Below are 19,472 nucleotides of genomic sequence, written 5' to 3' on the forward strand. Positions count from 1 at the left end.
AAACCTCTATGTAGGTCTCGCTTAGACCTACATTTCATAGATTGACAACCCCCAACAAAAATCAACAGGAAGTTTGCAATCCCCCCTTCAAAACAAAAGTTTTGTAAAAACCGGTCACCTTTCTTCAAACATTATCTCCTCTGAGTGCGTTTGTTGTTTTGGCTTCAAACTCGCACAGGAGAGAGATTGAACCCTTCTGATTAAAAGTATAGAACAGAGTTTTGATAAGTTCTCAGGTTTTGATTTTACGCGCCTTCAAAGAACCCCTGTGCAAAGTCTCCTAAAAAATGTAATTTTTGCCTCTTTGAGCTGTTATTTGACCCCCTTAAAATGCTTCTAAACTCACCAAACTTGACACACACATCAGGTCTGGCAGAAATTGCGATCTGATGAAAAAACCTAACCTCAAAACTCAAAATTGCGCTCTACCGCCCCCCCTAGGAATACAACACGGACAAACTGCTCGGAGGAAGAAAACACAGACAAAACCGCTTGCAACTTCCGGTAGGAATGTCAAAGAGACATGAAACAAAAAACACTATGTAGGTCTCACTTAGACCTACATTTTAATAATTAACATACTTTTGCAAAAATCAACAGGAAGTTTGATATTTTCACTTCAATACAACAACTGCATTACTTTCACAATGCATTAAATTCTCAAAATAGTGGCTCCAAGGCGTCTTCTACCGCTTATCCGGCCGTGGGTCTCGGGGGCAGCAGCCAAAGGCGGACCCGACCAACGCTGCTTGCAGCTTTAATAATAACTTGTTTTTGTTGTGCTGTCTCAACTAATTAAAGTCACTGGTTGCCCTCATATTACTGCAATTGGTTCTTAGGTGGAGAACATCAGCCTGGAACTTTACTGACTGAATGTGCCCAACCTCACCAGTTGGCACCTACTGCAACATACTTTGCAAAACTGGGTGTGTTGGTTCTGTGACGTCGCTCCTACCTTGTAAAACCCGTATTGCGAAAAAGCTTCGCACATTGAATTGTTGTTGTTTTTTTCCACCAATAAACATGTAGCATGCCTTTTTAAGAGAAAAACAAACTTACTTCTAAGTTGGCGCCAATGATCAAAATCAGAATTTAATTATGGCTCTACTGAAAATGTGAAAAAATTTGCTGGGTCAAAAGTATACGTACAGCAATGTTAACATTTGCTTACATGTCCAGTTTCACTGCAATAAGGCGCTTTTGGTAGCCATCCACATACTTCCGTTTGAATGTTTGACGACTCCTCTTGACAAAATTGGTGCAGTTCAGCTAAATTACGGGCTGATGATTTTAGCTTGTCCTGAAGAATTTAGAGGTAATCCTCCTTTTTCATTGTCCCATTTACTCTCTGTAAAGCAGCAGTTCCATTGGCAGCAAAACAGGCCCAGAGCATAATACTACCACCACCATGCTTGACGGTAGGTGTGGTGTTCCTGGGATTAAAGGCCTCAACCTTTTCTCCTCCAAACATATTGCTGGGTATTGTGGTCATCTGACCATAGAACTTAACTCCAATCTTATTTTGTCCACGTGATGTCAGATGAAACAAAAATGGAGTTATTTGGAAACAATACCCAGCAATATGTTTGGAGGAGAAAAGGTGAGGCCTTTAATCCCAGGAACACCATACCTACCGTCAAGCATGGTGGTGATAGTATTATGCTCCCGGCCTGTTTTGCGTTGATTGATTGATTGATTGTTTGATTGATTGAAACTTTTATTGGTAGATTGCAAAGTTCAGTACATATTCCATACAATTGACCACTAAATGGTAACACCCGAACACGTTTTTCTACTTGTTTAGGTCGGGGTCCACGTTAATCAATTCATGTTAATGAATTGATTGGAATTGGAATGGAACTGGTGCTTTACAGAGAGTAAATGGGACAATGGAAAAAAAGGATTACCTCCAAATTCTTCAGGACAGGCTAAAATCATCAGTCCGGAGGTTGGGTCTTGGGCGCAGTTGGGTGTTCCGACAGGACAATGACCCCAAACACACGTCAAAAGTGGTAAAGGATTGTCCCTTGGCAAGTTTCACTGCAATAAGGCGCTTTAAGTAGCCATCCACAAGCTTCTGCTTGAAAATTTGACCACTCCTCTTGACAAAATTGGCGCAGTTCAGCTAAATATGTTGGTTTTCTGATATGGACTTGTTTCTTCAGCATTGTGCACACGTTTAAGTCAGGACTCTGGGAAGGCCGTTTTAAAATGTTCTTTCTCGTCCGATTTAGCCATTCCTTTACCACTTTTGACATGTGTTTGGGGTCATTGGAACACCCAACTGCGCCCAAGACTCAACCTCCGGGCTGATGATTTTTAGTTTGTCCTGAAGAATTTGGAGGTAATCCTCCTTTTTCATTGTCTCATTTACACTTTGTAAAACACCAGTTCCATTGGCAGCAAAACAGGCCAAGAGCATAATACTATCACCACCATGCTTGACGGTAGGTGTGGTGTTCCTGGGATTAAAGGCCATATTGCTTGGTATTGTGGCCAAACAGCTCAATTTTGTTTCATCTGACGACAGAACTTTCCTCCAGAAGGTCTTATCTTCGTCCGTGTGATGTCAGAGTTCTAAAAATTATTGGAAACTCAAGACAGCCATAACATTATGTTCTTTACAAAGGTATGTAAACTTTTGACCACGACTGTATGCTATTGCTACCGTTTTATTTGTGTGTAATGTATAATCCTCAGTAGATCAGTAACTATTGGCTGTTGGTTGTGAACATTGTACCGTACATCAATTATTGTAAATATTGGTAAAAAAATCATTTAAATCTTACAATGTGTTGAAATGAACAAACAGCCAAATCAACTTTTGGTGACACGCTAGTAAAAAAATGTAATGTTGAAACATGGTAGAGTTAGCAGTATGGTAATCAATCTGGTTATTATGCAAAATAGTTAAGGCTATTTTTTTATTTATTTTTTTCTGAATTGCAACACTTAATACAAACTTGATTTCTAATAATTATTCAACTGAATTTTGACTAGTATTACATCCCTTTTTTTTAAACTTTTTTCGTAGAAAAAAATATTTAAAATATAGACTAATAATGATAATTTTCCTTTAAAAGACGAAGACTGAAACTAAGATCCCTGCCAAAAACAACACTATTCCGTTCCAAATTAATGCGAAGGGCTACCAGTTTGATACACACTTAAATAAATTGCCAGAAATAGCCAATTTGCTCAATTTACCTTTAACTCTATGTTATTATTAATAATTAATACTAATTATCTTTGTGGAAACACGGATCATCTTAATGATTTCTCACAATAAATATATATAGAAACAGATAAATATAAAAAATTAAAAAAATGGGTGTTTCTGTCTGTCATTCCGTCATACTTTTTTTTCCCCTTCTACGGAAGGTTTTTTGTAGAGAACAGATGTTGAAAAAAACACTTAATTGAACGGTTTAAAAGAGGAGAAAACACGAACATAATTAAAATTTAATTTAGAAAAATAGTTTATCCTCAATTTCGACTCTTTAAAATTCAAAATTCAACCAAAAAAAAGAAGAGAAAAACTAGCGAATTCGAATCTTTTTGAAAAAATTTAAAAAACTATTTATGGAACATCATTAGTAAATTTTCCTGATTAAGATTACTTTTGGATTTTTGATGACATGTTTTAAATAGGTTAAAATCCAATCTGCACTTTGTTAGAATATATAACAAATTGGACCAAGCTAGATTTCTAACAAAGACAAATCATTATTTCTTCTAGATTTTCCAGAACAAAAGAAATTCAAAAGACTTTGGAATAAGATTTAAATTTGATTCTACAGATTTTCTAGATTTGCCAGAAAATAATTTTAATCATAAATTGGAAGAAATATTTCACAAATATTCTTCGTCGAAAAAACAGAAGCTAAAATGAAGAATTAAATTAAATTATATTTATGTATCGGACTGTCTTATTGTGGCGGTCCGCTCCCTGTATGATCAGTGCCAGAGCTTGGTCCGCATTGCTGGCAGTAAGTCGAACACATTTCCAGTGAGGGTTGGACTCCGCCAAGGCTGTCCTTTGTCACCCATTCTGTTCATAACTTTTATGGACAGAATTTCTAGGCGCAGTCAAGGTGTTGAGGGGTTCCGGTTTGGTGGCCACGGGATTAGGTCTCTGCTTTTTGTAGATGATGTGGTCCTGCTGGCTTCATCTGACCGGGATCTTCAGCTCTCGCTGGATCGGTTCGCAGCCGAGTGTGAAGCGACCGGAATGAGAATCAGCACCTCCAAGTCCGAGTCCATGGTTCTCGCCCGGAAAAGGGTGGAGTGCCATCTCCGGGTTGGGGAGGAGACCCTGCCCCAAGTGGAGGAGTTCAAGTACCTAGGAGTCTTGTTCACGAGTGGGGGAAGAGTGGATCGTGAGATCGACAGGCGGATCGGTGCGGCGTCTTCAGTAATGCGGAAGTTGTACCGATCCGTTGTGGTGAAGAAGGAGCTGAGCCGGAAGGCAAAGCTCTCAATTTACCGGTCGATCTACGTTCCCATCCTCACCTATGGTCATGAGCTTTGGGTCATGACCGAAAGGATAAGATCACGGGTACAAGCGGACGAAATGAGTTTCCTCCGCCGTGTGGCGGGTCTCTCCCTTAGAGATAGGGTGAGAAGCTCTGCCATCCGGGAGGAGCTCAAAGTAAAGCCGCTGCTCCTCCACATCGAGAGGAGCCAGATGAGGTGGTTCGGGCATCTGGTCAGGATGCCACCCGAACGCCTCCCTAGGGAGGTGTTTAGGGCACGTCCAACCGGTAGGCGGCCACGGGGAAGACCCAGGACACGTTGGGAAGACTATGTCTCCCGGCTGGCCTGGGAACGCCTCGGGATCCCCCGGGAAGAGCTAGACGAAGTGGCTGGGGAGAGGGAAGTCTGGGTTTCCCTGCTTAGGCTGTTGCCCCCGCGACCCGACCTCGGATAAGTGGAAGATGATGGATGGATATTTATTATTCTTTACAATAAAAAAATGAAAAAATACTTGAACATTGATTTAAATTGTCAGGAAAGAAGAGGAAGAAATTTAAAAGGTAAAAAGGTATATGTGTTTAAAAATCCTAAAATAATTTTTAAGGTTGTATTTTTCTCTAAAAACGTCTTTCTGAAAGTTATAAGAAGCAAAGTAAAAAACTAAATGAATGTGTTTAAAGAAGTGCAGACCAAGTCTTTAAAATATTTTCTTGGATTTTCAACTTCTATTTGAGTTTTGTCTCTCTTTCAATTAAAAATGTGGAGCAAAGCGAGACCAGCTTGCTAGTAAATAAATACAATTTAAAAAAAATAGAGGCAGCTCACTGGTAAGTGCTGCTATTTGAGCTCGGGCGACTCATCTGGTGCTTGCGGGCGACTTGGTGCCCGCGGGCACCGCGTTGGTGAACCCTGACGTCCATAAATACTCTTACACCCATGGTGATTCATCAAAGAACAATGTTGCCATTCTATCACCAAGTACTGCACGTCTAAGTCAGTGCGTAAAAAATAACACAAACATATTTGAATGCTCACAATGTCTTTTTTATTTCACGTGGGATGAAGTTCCCAACGTGTTTGACTGACCGTCATGCCATGTAGAAGAAGAAAAGAAGATTTCATTGTCAACCCACAGATATAAAATGATACCACTGAAGTCAGAGTCAGGGACGTGTGGGTTAGTGGCAGCAAGCGTCTGTGACGCATACATATGGATGCTCCTCGGTGCAGGCCACGTCAGACCACTCGCCTAAAAAAAATGAATTTAAATCAGCGTGACATAAATCAACTTGAAGTGAGACGGATTTACTAATAGTCTACATACCGGCTGTAGTGATAATCACACAGTCTCCCATGTCAGCAGGCGCACCTCCGACAAAGTTAGTAAAGGCATCAGGGGCGCTGCCGTCGGTCCAAAGAAAATCGCCGTTCTGAAGGACAAAGCGGTAGTTGAATGAATCACTGTGTGTGTGTGTGTGTGTGTATTTTGGGTATATGCATGTGTGTATGTATGTGATTTTGTGTGTATATGTATATATGTGTATATATATGTATATATACATATATATCCATCCATCCATCCATTTCCTACCGCTTATTTCCCCGCTTTCGGGGTCGCGGGGGGCGCTGGCGCCTATCTCAGCTACAATCGGGCGGAAGGCGGGGTACACCCTGGACAAGTCGCCACCTCATCGCAGGGCCAACACAGATAGACAGACAACATTCACACTCACATTCACACACTAGGGACCATTTAGTGTTGCCAATCAACCTATCCCCAGGTGCATGTCTTATAAATTGTATATATGTGTGTGTAAATATATGTGTGTGTTGTGTACATATGTGTGTGTACATAAGTGTGTGAGAATTTAAACGTATTTTCTATAGACAATATATAGCAGCAACCACTGAATTGAATTATATTATATTATTGTATTATATATCCCATCCCATCCATTTTCTACCGCTTATTCCCTTTTGGGGTGGCGGGGGGCGCAGGCGCCTATCTCAGCTACAATCTGGCGGAAGGCGGGGTACACCCTGGACAAGTCGCCACCTCATCACAGAGCCAACACAGATAGACAGACAACATTCACACTCACATTCACACACTAGGGACCATTTAGTGTTGCCAATCAACCTATCCCCAGGTGCATGTCTTTGGAAGTGGGAGGAAGCCGGAGTACCCGGAGGGAACCCACGCATTCACGGGGAGAACATGCAAACTCCACACAGAAAGATCCCGAGCCTGGATTTGAACCCAGGACTGCAGGAACTTCGTATTGTGAGGCAGACGCACTAACCCCTCTGCCACCGTGAAGCCCTTGTATTATATATTGTGTATATATATATTGTATATGTATAGGGCTGGGACCTAATAAGTTTACTTCTTCCCACTCCCTTTTGAGCCAATCTTGACATCTACAAAAGATTAGTCACATGTAATGTTTTCAATGTAGGTGTAAAAATAATGTATCTATATATTTCTTTTGTATTTTATGTCATTCTTTTGTTTTGTTTGCATGGCTCAAAATAAACCATTCATTCATTCAAGGTTACAGCACGACATCGAACGTGTCTCTGTTCAACCATTTTCAACCTGCTACAATATTATTATGCCATGGGTGCTGATGTTTGGGGGGTCATGCTAGAGTTTAATACTCCCTTCCTTTTCTATGTGCCTTCCACTCAGAAGGAGTGGATTGTATTGTAAGTGGCTCACCGCCAGGGCATCATGGAATCCAATCCATGCATCGGTCAAACTTTGTTCCAAAACCAGTTGGTAGACAACCACATTCTTCACAGCGCTGGTGACTGAGGCCAGATTGCCATGGGTGAGTTGGCAGACTTCCTAAACGGAGAAACACACAGCAAGATGGATGAATGGTTTTCACAGCAGTCCACTGATTTACAACTGTCGAGTTAAGCCATACCTCCGAATCTGCAAAATCCCTGGGATCACTTCTGACGATGTAACAGTGGTTATTCAATCGAGTCCAATCCTTGGGGCAGCAGTTATCTGCAACACAATTGTCATTTTTGGTAGAACAATCTTGTTGATTGGAAACGTTTTCATTAAGTCAGGGCTACCAACCGTCCTTTTTGCTGTCGTCAGACAACTGTGGAGAAGAAAAGCACTTTGTTCAAATCAGACTGCTCAAGACTGACCGATCAGACGGTGGCAATAAATGAAACTTACAGCGCCGGTAAACAGTCCGCTGATACCACAAAGGAGGAACAACACGCGCAGAGTAAATGCCATCTGTGCAAGGATAGACAAACACTGTTGAGGTTCGAAAAGTGCGATATAAAGTCGTGCTCTGTTACCTTGGTGGTGGTGGTGGTGATGATGCAGAGGGCATCAGACGGCCTTCCTTTTATATGTTGACACTGCCCTGGAATGTTGAATACGTCAGGTGTACGGAACGTCACATGACGTACCAGAGTGTATACCGGTTTGGCATGGACAAACTTAATTGCCCTAATTACATAAGAGGTAGTCGATCCTTTTATTTAGCTATGACAGGTGATTATTAATGGTGGGTGTGTCTCGCGTTATAGAAGGAAAGTGGCACTAAACTAAGAATGGTTTCGCAGGGTGTGTTTCTCGAATGCGTTTGGTTTGGCTGGCAACAAAAACAGGTGTACCCCACCTATCGCCAAAGGTCTGCTGGCGTAGCTTCTAGTGAAAATCGATGGATGTCTTCCTCTCATGTCTTGATTCGTTTTTGCAATAGCTATCAATCAATCAATCAATGTTTACTAATATAGTCCTGAATCACTAGTGTCTCAAAGGGCTGCACAAACCACTACGACATCCTCGGTAGGCCCACATAAAGGCAAGGAAAACTCACACCCAGTGGGACGTCGGTGACAATGATGACTATGAGAACCTTAGAGAGGAGGAAAGCAATGGATGTCGAGCGGGTCTAACATGATACTGTGAAAGTTCAATCCATAATGGATCCAACACAGCCGCGAGAGTCCAATCCAAAGCGGATCCAACACAGCAGCGAGAGTCCTGTTCACAGCGGAGTCAGCAGGAAAACATCCCAAGCGGAGGCCGATCAGCAGCGCAGAGATGTCCCCAGCCGATACACAGGCAAGCAGTACATGGTCACTGGATCGGACCGGACCCCCTCCACAAGGGAGAGTGGGACATAGGAGAAAAAAGAAAAGAAACGGCAGATCAACTGGTCTAAAAAGGAGGTCTATTTAAAGGCTAGAGTATACATATGAGTTTTAAGGTGAGACTTAAATGCTTCTACTGAGGTAGCATCTCGAACTGTTACCGGGAGGGCATTCCAGAGTACTGGAGCCCGAAATTAAAACGCTCTATAGCCCGCATACTTTTTTTGGGCTTTGGGAATCACTAATAAGCCGGAGTCCTTTGAACGCAGATTTCTTGCCGGGACATATGGTACAATACAATCGGCAAGATAAGATGGAGCTAGACCGTGTAGTATTTTATACGTAAGTAGTAAAACCTTAAAGTCACATCTTAAGTGCACAGGAAGCCAGTGCAGGTGAGCCAGTACAGGCGTAATGTGATCAAACTTTCTTGTTCTTGTCAAAAGTCTAGCAGCCGCATTTTGTACCAACTGTAATCTTTTAATGCTAGACATGGAGTGACCCCAAAATAATACGTTACAGTAATCGAGACGAGACGTAACAAACGCATGGATAATGATCTCAGCGTCTTTTGTGGACAGAATGGAGCGAATTTTTGCGATATTACGGAGATGAAAGAAGGCCGTTTTAGTAATGCTTTTAATGTGTGACTCAAAGGAGAGAGTCGGGTCGAAGATAATACCCAGATTCTTTACCGTGTCGCCTTGTTTAATTGTTTGGTTGTCAAATGTTAGAGTTGTATTATTAAATAGAGGTCGGTGTCTAGCAGGACCGATAATCATCATTTCCGAACAATGAACAAGTATCGCTACTACTCCAGGTCCCACTACCACCACCATGCTTGGCGGTAGGTGTGGTGTTCCTGGGATTAAAGGCCTCACCTTTTCTCCTCCAAACATATTGCTTGGTATAGTGGCCATCTGACCATAGAACTTAACTCCAGAAAGTCTTATCTTTGTCCACGTGATGGCCACAATACCCAGCAATATGTTTGGAGGAGAAAAGGTGAGGCCTTTAAGCCCAGGAATACCATGCCTACCGTCAAGCATGGTGCTGGTAGTATTATGCTCTGGGCCTGCTTTGCTTGGATTGATTTGATTGATTGAAACTTGTATTAGTAGATTGCACAGTTCAGTACATATTCCATACAATTGACCTCTAACTGGTAACACCCCAATAAGTTTTTCAACTTGGTTAAGTCGGGGTCCATGTTAATCAATTCATGGTAATGAATTGATTGGAACTGGAATGGAACTGGTGCTTTACAGGGAGTAAATGGGACAATGAAGAAGGAGGATTACCTCCAAATTCTTCAGGACAACCTAAAATCCTCAGCCCAGAGGTTGGGTATTGGGTGCAGTCGGGTGTTCCAACAGGACAATGACCCCAAACACACGTCAAAAGTGGTAAAGGAATATCCCTTGGCAAGTTGCACTGCAATAAGGCGCTTTTGGTAGCCATCCACAAGCTTCTGCTTGAATGTTTGACCACTCCTCTTGACAAAATTGGCGCAGTTCAGCTAAATGTGTTGGTTTTCTGACATGGACTTGTTTCTTGAGCATTGTCCACACATTTAAGTCAGGACTTTGAGAAGACCGTTCCAAAACCTCAATTTTAGCCTCATTTAGCCATTCCTTTACCACTTTTGGCGTGTGTTTGGGGTCATTGTCCTGTTGGAACACCCAACTGCACCCAAGACCCAACCTCCGGGCTGATGATTTTAGCTTGTCCTGAAGAATTTGGAGGTAGTCCTCCTATTTCATTGTCCCATTTACTCTCTGTAAAGCACCAGTTCCATTGGCAGCAAAACAAGCCCAGAGAGTAATACTACCACCACTATGCTTGACGGTAGGTGTGGTGTTCCTGGGATTAAAAGCCATATTGCTGGGTATCGCGGCCAAAAAAGCTCAATTCTGTTTCATCTGACAACAGAACTTTCCTCCAGAAGGTCTTATCTTTGTCCATGTGATGTCAGAGTCGTAGAAATGATTGGAAACTCAAGACAGCCATGACATTATGTTCTTTACAAAGGTATGTAAACTTTTGACCAGGACTGTATGCCATTGTTACCGTTTTATTTGTGTGAAATGTATAATCCTCAGTAGATCAGTAAGCCTTTGCAGTTGGTTGTAAACATTGTACTGTGCATCGAAAACCATTCCTTCATTATTATAAATATTGGGAAAAAATAAAAATAAAATTACAATGTGTTGAAATTTACGAACTGCTAATCCAATCCAATCCACTTTCCTACTATCAAAATGACATCACATGATGTGTCTATATTAGCCTACTATCAAAATGACTTTAAAAGCCTTATATAAGTCTTATAATGAAGACAACACATGTTTTAAGTGTCTATATTAGCGATATTAGCCTACTATCAAAATTACTTTAAAAGCCTTATATAAGTGTTATAATGAAGACAACACATGATGCAAGTGTCTATATTAGCCTACTATCAAAATTACTTTAAAAGCCTTATATAAGTGTTATAATGAAGGCAACACATGATGTAAGTGTCTATATTAGCTTACTATCAAAATGACATTAAAAGTCTTATATAAGTCTTATAATGAAGACAACACATGTTTTAAGTGTCTGTATTAGCTATATTAGCCTACTATCAAAATGACTTTAAAAGTCTTATATAAGTGTTATAATGAAGGCAACACATGATGTAAGTGTCTATATTAGTTATATTAGCCTACTATTAAAAATGGATTTAAAAGTTTTATTTAAGTGTGATAATGAAGACAACACATGATGTAAGTGTCTATATTAGTTATATTAGCCTACTATTAAAAATGAATTTAAAAGTTTTATTTAAGTGTTATAATGAAGGCAACACATGATGTGTCTATATTAGTTATATTAGCCTACTATTAAAAATGAATTTAAAAGTTTTATTTAAGTGTGATAATGAAGACAACACATGATGTAAGTGTCTATATTAGCCATATTAGCCTACTATCAAAGGCTGACGCAAGTCTTCATTGACAGAAATGTTGTATTTGAATTTGTATTCTACACATTTTTGCAACATTGGAAACTATTAGTAAAATGGAGGCTTCTCACAGGATGATATAACTTCTGGAAATGACTGGTTCAGAATGACCAAAGTTATAGATGTGTGTGTCCAAGTTAAAGGAAACGACAAGCTGTCTTTTTCTAAGGGATTTGTTACAATCTTTGCGAGCTGGGTAACGTTTGCTGTGGTCTGGAATAACACGGCACACAAATAACTATGAAACATGCAGCCAATAGCCTAAAAAGCATGTTAGCATCGGTTAGCATCGCAGTCATGGAGTGAACAAACATGCCTGATGAGCACTCCGGCAAATTAATAAAATCAACAAAGCTCACCTTTGTGCATTCACGCACAGCATAAAATATTTGGTGGACAAAATGAGACAAATAGGGAGTGGCATCGGCGAAAGTACATGTGAATAAAACTACGGCGAGTTCAAGGATCGAAAACGGAGCCGGTCAAATACTCTCATCAGTGAGGCATGTTTGATACAAAAATAGAAACTACATTAAAACAATAAATGTATTTTTTTCTTCATCTTTTTTGCCATTTTCACACATCTCCGAAAGACCCCCCCGTGCTAAGGGATGGTGACATGCACCCCTTCTGAACATTTGGCTGGAGATAAGGTGTGAAATAAAGTACCGGAAACAATAACCTGTTCATTACAACACTGAAGTATGGCTGACTCCGTGAGTCTCCCACTCTCACATGACTTATCAGAAGAAGGTATGGTACCTGGCGGAGCAAGTTTTGTTGGTCCCGTGACGCAGCTCGTACCTCAGGAAACTTGTATTGTGAAGCGGCACCGCCCACTGAAATGAATTGCACTCCATTTACCCTGCGCTTACCCTCACTACAACCCCACACTTAACATGCCTTTTAAAAAGGAAAACTCAGCAGCTTCTCCATGTTTTTTCGTGGATAAATGTCCACCGTTTGAATACCATTGTAGCCTCCTTGGCTGGTGTTATGGACTCTGTGTGTCATCGATATGGTGTTTCCAAGCGTCCCTTTTTCATACACACATGCCAGGAAACTACACTAATATTTATGATCTAGTATTTACTATTGCGGTGACACCACACCTTATTATGGTGACACTACACTTCCTGATGGCGACACCACACTTCCCGATAGTGACACCACACCTAATTATGGTGACACTAAGCTTCCTGATGGTGACACCACACTTCCCGATAGTGACACCACACCTAATTATGGTGACACTAAGCTTCCTGATGGTGACACCACACTTTTTGACAGTAACACGACAGCTTATGATAGTGACACTACACTTTATGACTGTGACACTACACTATCTGATCGTGACACTACACTTTATGACGGGACACTACAACTTATGATAGTGACACCACACCTCATGATTGTGACACTACACCTCATGATTGTGACACTAAACCTTAGGATTGTGACACTACACCTTATGATAGTGACACACTTTATGACGTGACACTACACCTTATGATAGTGACACTACACTTTATTACGATGACACTACAACTTATGATAGTGAGACTACACTTTACGATGGGGACATTACACGTTATGATAGTGACACTACACTTTATTACGATGACACTACAACTTATGATAGTGAGAATACACTTTACGATGGGGACATTACACGTTATGACAGTGACACTACACTATCCGATCGTGACACTACACTTTATGACGTGACACTACAACTTATGATAGTGACACTACACCTCATGATTGTGACACTAAACCTTAGGATTGTGACACTACACCTTATGATAGTGACACACTTTATGACGTGACACTACACCTTATGATAGTGACACTACACTTTATTTCGATGACACTACAACTTATGATAGTGAGACTACACTTTACGATGGGGACATTACACGTTATGACAGTGACACTACACTTTATAATAATGAACCTTCACTTTGTGATAGTGATACTACTGTTTATAATGTTGACACTACACTTTATGATAGTTACACTACACTTTATAAGATAAAACTACAATTTATAAAAGTAACTCTACACTTCATAAAAAAGGACACCACACTTTATGATAGTGACATTGTACGTCATGCTCGTGATACTACACTTTATGCTCATGACACTACGTTTCATGCTGGCGACACTACACCGGATGCTAGTGACACTATGCTTCCTAATAGTGAAACTACATTTATTGATGTTGACACTACACCTTATGACTGTGACACTACACCTTATAATTGTAACACTACACTTTATGATAGTGACACTCCACTTTATGACGGTGACACTACAGCTTATAATACTGACACTATGCCTTATGACTGTGACACTACACTTTATGACAGTTACACTAAACCTGATGATAGTGACACTACACTTTAGGATGGTGACACTACACCATATGATAGTGACACTACACTTTATGATGGTGACACTACACTTCATGTTGGTGCAACTACACCTAATGATGGTGACACTACACTTTCTGATGGTGACACTACACTTTAGGATGGTGGCACTACACCATATGATAGTGACACTACACTTTATGATGGTAACACTACACTTTATGTTGGTGACACTACACCTAATGATGGTGACACTACGCTTTATCATGGTGCCACCACACCATATGATAGTGACACTACACCTTATGATAGTGTCACTACACTTTCTGTTGGTGACTCTACACTTCATGACAGTGACACTAAGCTTTATTATGTTGACACCACACCTCATAGTTGTGTCACTACACTTTATGATAGTGACACTACACTTTGATAGTGACACTACACTTTGTGATAGTGACACTATGCTTCATGACTGTGACACTACACGTTATAATGGTGACACTACACTTTATGATGGTGATACTACCCTATGATGGTGACACTACACTTTATAATGGTGACACTACCCTATGATTGTGACACTACCCTCTGATGGTGACACTACAAGTTATGATGGTGACACCACACATTATGATGGTGACACTACACTTTATGATGGTGACAACACTTTCTGATTGTGACACTACACTATGATGGTGACACCCCATTATGATGGTGACACCACACTTTATGATGGTGACAATACACTATAATGGTGACACTAAACTAAGATGGTGATACTACATTTTATGATGGTGACACTATACTTTATGATGGTGACACAACACTTTATGATGGTAACGTTACACTTTATGGTGGTGACACTACACTTTATGATGCTGACACTACACTATAATGATGACACTACACTTTATGATGGTAACACTACACTTTATGTTGGTGACACAACACCTAATGATGGTGACACTACGCTTTATCATGATGCCACCACACCATATGATAGTGACACTACACCTTATGATAGTTACACTCCACTTTCTGATGGTGACATTACACTTTATGACAGTGACACTAAGCTTTATTATGTTTGCACCACACCTCATGGTTGTGTCACTACACTTTATGATAGTGACACTACACTTTGTGATAGTGACACTACACTTTGTGATAGTGACACTATGCTTCATGACTGTGACACTACACATTATGATAGTTACACTCCACTTTCTGATGGTGACACTACACTTTATGACAGTGACACTAAGCTTTATTATGTTGACACCACACCTCATAGTTGTGTCACTACACTTTATGATAGTGACACTACACTTTGATAGTGACACTAAACTTTGTGATAGTGACACTATGCTTCATGACTGTGACACTACACGTTATGATGGTCACACTACACTTTATGATGGTGACACTACACGTTATGATGGTGACACTACACTTTATGATGGTGACACTACACTATGATAGTGACACTACACTTTATGATGGTGACACTACCCTATGATAGTGACACTACCCTATGATGGTGACACAACACGTTATAATGGTGACACCACACATTATAATGGTGACACCGCACTTTATGATGGTGACAATACACTATAATGATGACACTACACTATGATGTTGACACTACACTTTATGATGGTGACACTACACTTTATGATGGTGACGTTACACTTTATGGTGGTGACACTACACTTTATGATGCTGACACTACACTACAATGATGACACTACACTTTATGATGGTGACACTACACTTTATGATGGTGACACTAAAAGGTTGTTGAAGAGATTTGCGTGTATCAGCAACGTATCATTTTCAAACAGGAAATTGCCGAATGAATTGAAAATAGCAAAAGTTGTACTGATTCCTAAGATTGAAGATAAACACCAGTTTACAAATGATTGACTTTTTTTTTTTATTTAATTTTTTTTTACCTTCAACATTTTCTAAAATAATCCAAAAAACACTTTTCCAACAGTTTGGAAGAAAAAACTCATAGCCAAAAGTGGAACAGTCAGACAACAACAGGGTTTCCTTAACAAAGAACTCCTCACTGAGCTTGTTCCACCATTTAACTCCTAAAACTGAAATACATTTGCATTTTATATTTCTTCTTACTTTACATATTTCAAAAATAAATATTATACTACAAATTATAGTTTTCTCCTCTTAATTGAAATAAACTAAGAATGCAAGATGGAAGGCTGTTGTTCTTTAGGTTCAAGGTTCAAGTGTATTGGTCACATGCAGACTAGAACCACAGTGAAATGCTTTTTTCCATGCTCTTCACATATTGCGTACAGTGGGATCCAAACACTAGTTGCAGAATCTAATACACTAAATACAAAAATTACAAAAAAATAAATAGCTCTGATGTACATTAATTACAAGACAATTCAGTTACACAGTAAGTCACAGTAGTTATGGTTGAAGTATTCAAATGCAGTACCAGTGCAAGATCAAATAGTATAACAGTATATACAGTATAGGAGGCAACAAATATTAAGGTGTCTACAGTTATTAACACAAAGTGCGCACGAGGCAGATAACTAACAAAAGGAGCTAGCATGGGAGCTAAAAAATAACGAACAGGAGCTTAGCGTGGAAGATAGCGGGTAGCGAACAGGCAAACAGAAGTCGTACTTGTACAATGAAAAATAAAACGGAAACAGGGAACAAAAGACAGTAAGCTACAAACAGATACCGAAAGATAGCTTACCGCTACGCTGCAATGACATGAAACAACACGACAGGAGCGACAATACACAAGCGGCATGACAATACAAATAATCCAGCAACTGACTCAAGACAAAGCAGGTACAAATAGGAGCGGGCTGATTGTCCAGGTGCCAATCATCATAACAGCACACAGGGAGACAAACTGGAAGCTAAACCAAAATAAGAGTGCTGACAGGAACTAAGGACAGGAAATACTAAACACACACAGAGGAAAAACTAAAACACAAGCAAACTGTCAGTGGCAAGCCTGACAGTTTTTAAAAACACAATATCTGTACATTTTAACACATTTGAACTTATAAATAAAGGATTGGTATGTTCATAGTAGTAATACACATGCTTTGTTTTATAAATATTTTCCAAAAGGTCAACACAATATGTTAAATATGGAAAAATAAAATAATAATATAACATTTGCCGACATGTCTTATTAAGCATGTGTTTTACTTTATAAACGGGGGTGTCAGACACGCGGCCCGCAAGACGTTATTTTGCGGCCCCCACCTTAATAAATAAAAAATAACGACTTAAACAAGCAAACACTAACATTTAACTTTCATATTAATAAAGTACTATCTATCTATCTATTAATATGAAAGTTAAATGTTAGTGTTTGCTTGTTTAGGTCGTTATTTTTTATTTATTTTTTATTGGGACATCTGGAATCCGTCCCTCAGGAGGGGGGTACTGTTATGATCCGTTGCCCGGATCGTAGTTTGTTTACGTTTTGTGTCACATGTTGGCTGAGTTCTGTTTCAGCACCCCTGTTTTGTTTCTCCTTGGTTGCCATGTTAATTTATTGTTTTCACCTGCCCTCAGATTAGTGTTTGGGACGCTTACCTGTTCCCGGGTACTAATCAGAGAGTTATTTAGGCCTGTCTGTCGCTTCATTCAGTCTGGTGCTTTTGTTTGCTAAATGAAACTGTCATATTGGTTCCCTATGGTTTGTTTTTCGCTAAGTCCCATCTTAGTGTTCTTTGCTAGCTATTCTGTTTGCTCCTTGGGCTATAAGCATTACCCTTGCATTTGGTGGACTCTCCTTGTGTTTGCTTGTTTATATCGTTACTTTGAATTCATTTTTTCTGGGGACATCTGGAATCCGTCCCTTAGGGGGACAGTTTGCTCAATGCAACTGTCACGTTGTTTCCCTTTGGTTTGTGTTTGCTTGTTTGGTTCGTTTTCGGATTTGTTTTTGAATGATTTATTGGAATAAATCATTTCGTACCTGCACGCTGTCTCTGGAGTTCCTGCTGCATGGCTTTGGAAGAACAATCCACGCATCACCAAGCATCCTCCCGGTTACATTAATACTAAAATACCTGCTTAACTTATTAATTGCATTGCAAGTTATCCTTTGAAATGTGCGGTGTAAAAATTAAAATAGACTTTACGCTAAAAAAAACTGGCAGCTCGGTGGCCCGAATTTTCTTGTTGAAAAGTGTTGCTAGTTTTCGATTTACAGAAAATACACAACCGTGGAATTTTGGGCGGGAAAAAACAAAAGTGCAGAATTTTATTGTGGTATTGTTCCATGTACAGTAATGTGTTGTAAACATACATTATACGTCTTTTTAAATTATATTTCACTAATGGTAACAGTTTTTTGACTCCATTAGGTCTACATTTCATTTAATTTTTTCATGTATTTATTTATTTCAGGCAATGTCATAAGAATAATAATAAATAAATAAAAAAGTACAGAGTTGACAACACATAATATAAATAATTACAGTGCAAAAAGTAATGTATAGTATGTAATACATGATTGTCCAGTTCTGCCTGAAAGGGTGTGGGAAGAAGATAACTTATTAAATCCCACGCCCAGTTCTCCATTCAGTGATTATTTATGAGTTTCGCTCACTTTGTTCAAGGGATTGTTATACAAATGTTGTATCATAATGGCATTACCACAGGTAACAATAATTGTTACACTGTAACAATAATGTGTATCAATAATGTAGGAATAATGAGTATAATGTAGGAAGAATATTTTATTAGAACGTATTAAAACACAAATTGGTATATCAGACTTAGCCCTGTCTTGGTTTAACTCTTATCTTACTGATAGGATGCAGTGCGTCTCCCATAACAATGTGACCTCAGACTACTGAGTATAGTGTAGGAATAATATTTTATTAGAACATATCGAAACACGAATTGGTATATCAGACTTAGCCCTGTCTTGGTTTAACTCTTATCTTACTGATAGGATGCAGTGCGTCTCCCATAACAGTGTGACCTCGGACTACGTTAAGGTAACATGTGGAGTTCCCCAGGGTTCGGTCCTTGGCCCTGCACTCTTCAGCATATACATGCTGCCGCTAGGTGACATCATACGCAAATACGGTGTTAGCTTTCACTGTTATGCTGATGACACCCAACTCTACATGCCCCTAAAGCTGACCAACACGCCGGACGGTAGTCAGCTAGAGGCGTGTCTTAATGAAATTAAACAATGGATGTCCGCTAACTTTTTGCAACTCAACGCCAAAAAAACCGAAATGCTGATTATCGGTCCTGCTAGACACCGACTTCTATTTAATAATACAACTCTAACATTTGACAACCAAATAATTAAACAAGGCGACTCGGTAAAGAGTCTGGGTATTATCTTTGACCCAACTCTCTCCTTTGAGTCACACATTAAAAGCGTTACTAAAACGGCCTTTTTTCATCGCCGTAATATCGCAAAAATTCGCTCCATTCTGTCCACAAAA

The 19,472-nt window shown here is 39.8% G+C and overlaps 1 protein-coding gene across 1 annotated transcript; it reads right to left on the reverse strand.

Moving 5' to 3' along the window:
* Positions 1-5,498: 5,498 nt before the first annotated feature.
* LOC133545969 (echinoidin-like) lies at positions 5,499-7,810 on the reverse strand. Its single transcript, XM_061891723.1, has 7 exons — positions 7,676-7,810; positions 7,571-7,595; positions 7,410-7,495; positions 7,199-7,327; positions 5,801-5,906; positions 5,646-5,725; positions 5,499-5,615 (listed from the first exon to the last, which is right to left on the reverse strand). Exons 1-6 carry the CDS (start codon positions 7,736-7,738, stop codon positions 5,655-5,657), a joined length of 480 nt encoding a protein of 159 aa, XP_061747707.1. The 5' UTR covers positions 7,739-7,810; the 3' UTR covers positions 5,499-5,615; positions 5,646-5,654.
* Between the last annotated feature and the right edge of the window lie 11,662 nt (positions 7,811-19,472).

This window comes from Nerophis ophidion, linkage group LG29 (genome assembly GCF_033978795.1).
Source record: "Nerophis ophidion isolate RoL-2023_Sa linkage group LG29, RoL_Noph_v1.0, whole genome shotgun sequence".
NCBI lineage: Eukaryota > Metazoa > Chordata > Actinopteri > Syngnathiformes > Syngnathidae > Nerophis > Nerophis ophidion.

Excerpts from the sequence above, each read along its gene's own strand:
- LOC133545969 (XM_061891723.1), bottom strand. The coding sequence starts at position 7,738 with ATGGCATTTACTCTGCGCGTGTTGTTCCTCCTTTGTGGTATCAGCGGA. Across the intron at positions 7,496-7,570 it reads TGACGACAGCAAAAAGGACG|ATAACTGCTGCCCCAAGGAT; the intron begins GTTGGTAGCCCT and ends ATTGTGTTGCAG. Across the intron at positions 7,328-7,409 it reads GGGATTTTGCAGATTCGGAG|GAAGTCTGCCAACTCACCCA; the intron begins GTATGGCTTAAC and ends TTCTCCGTTTAG.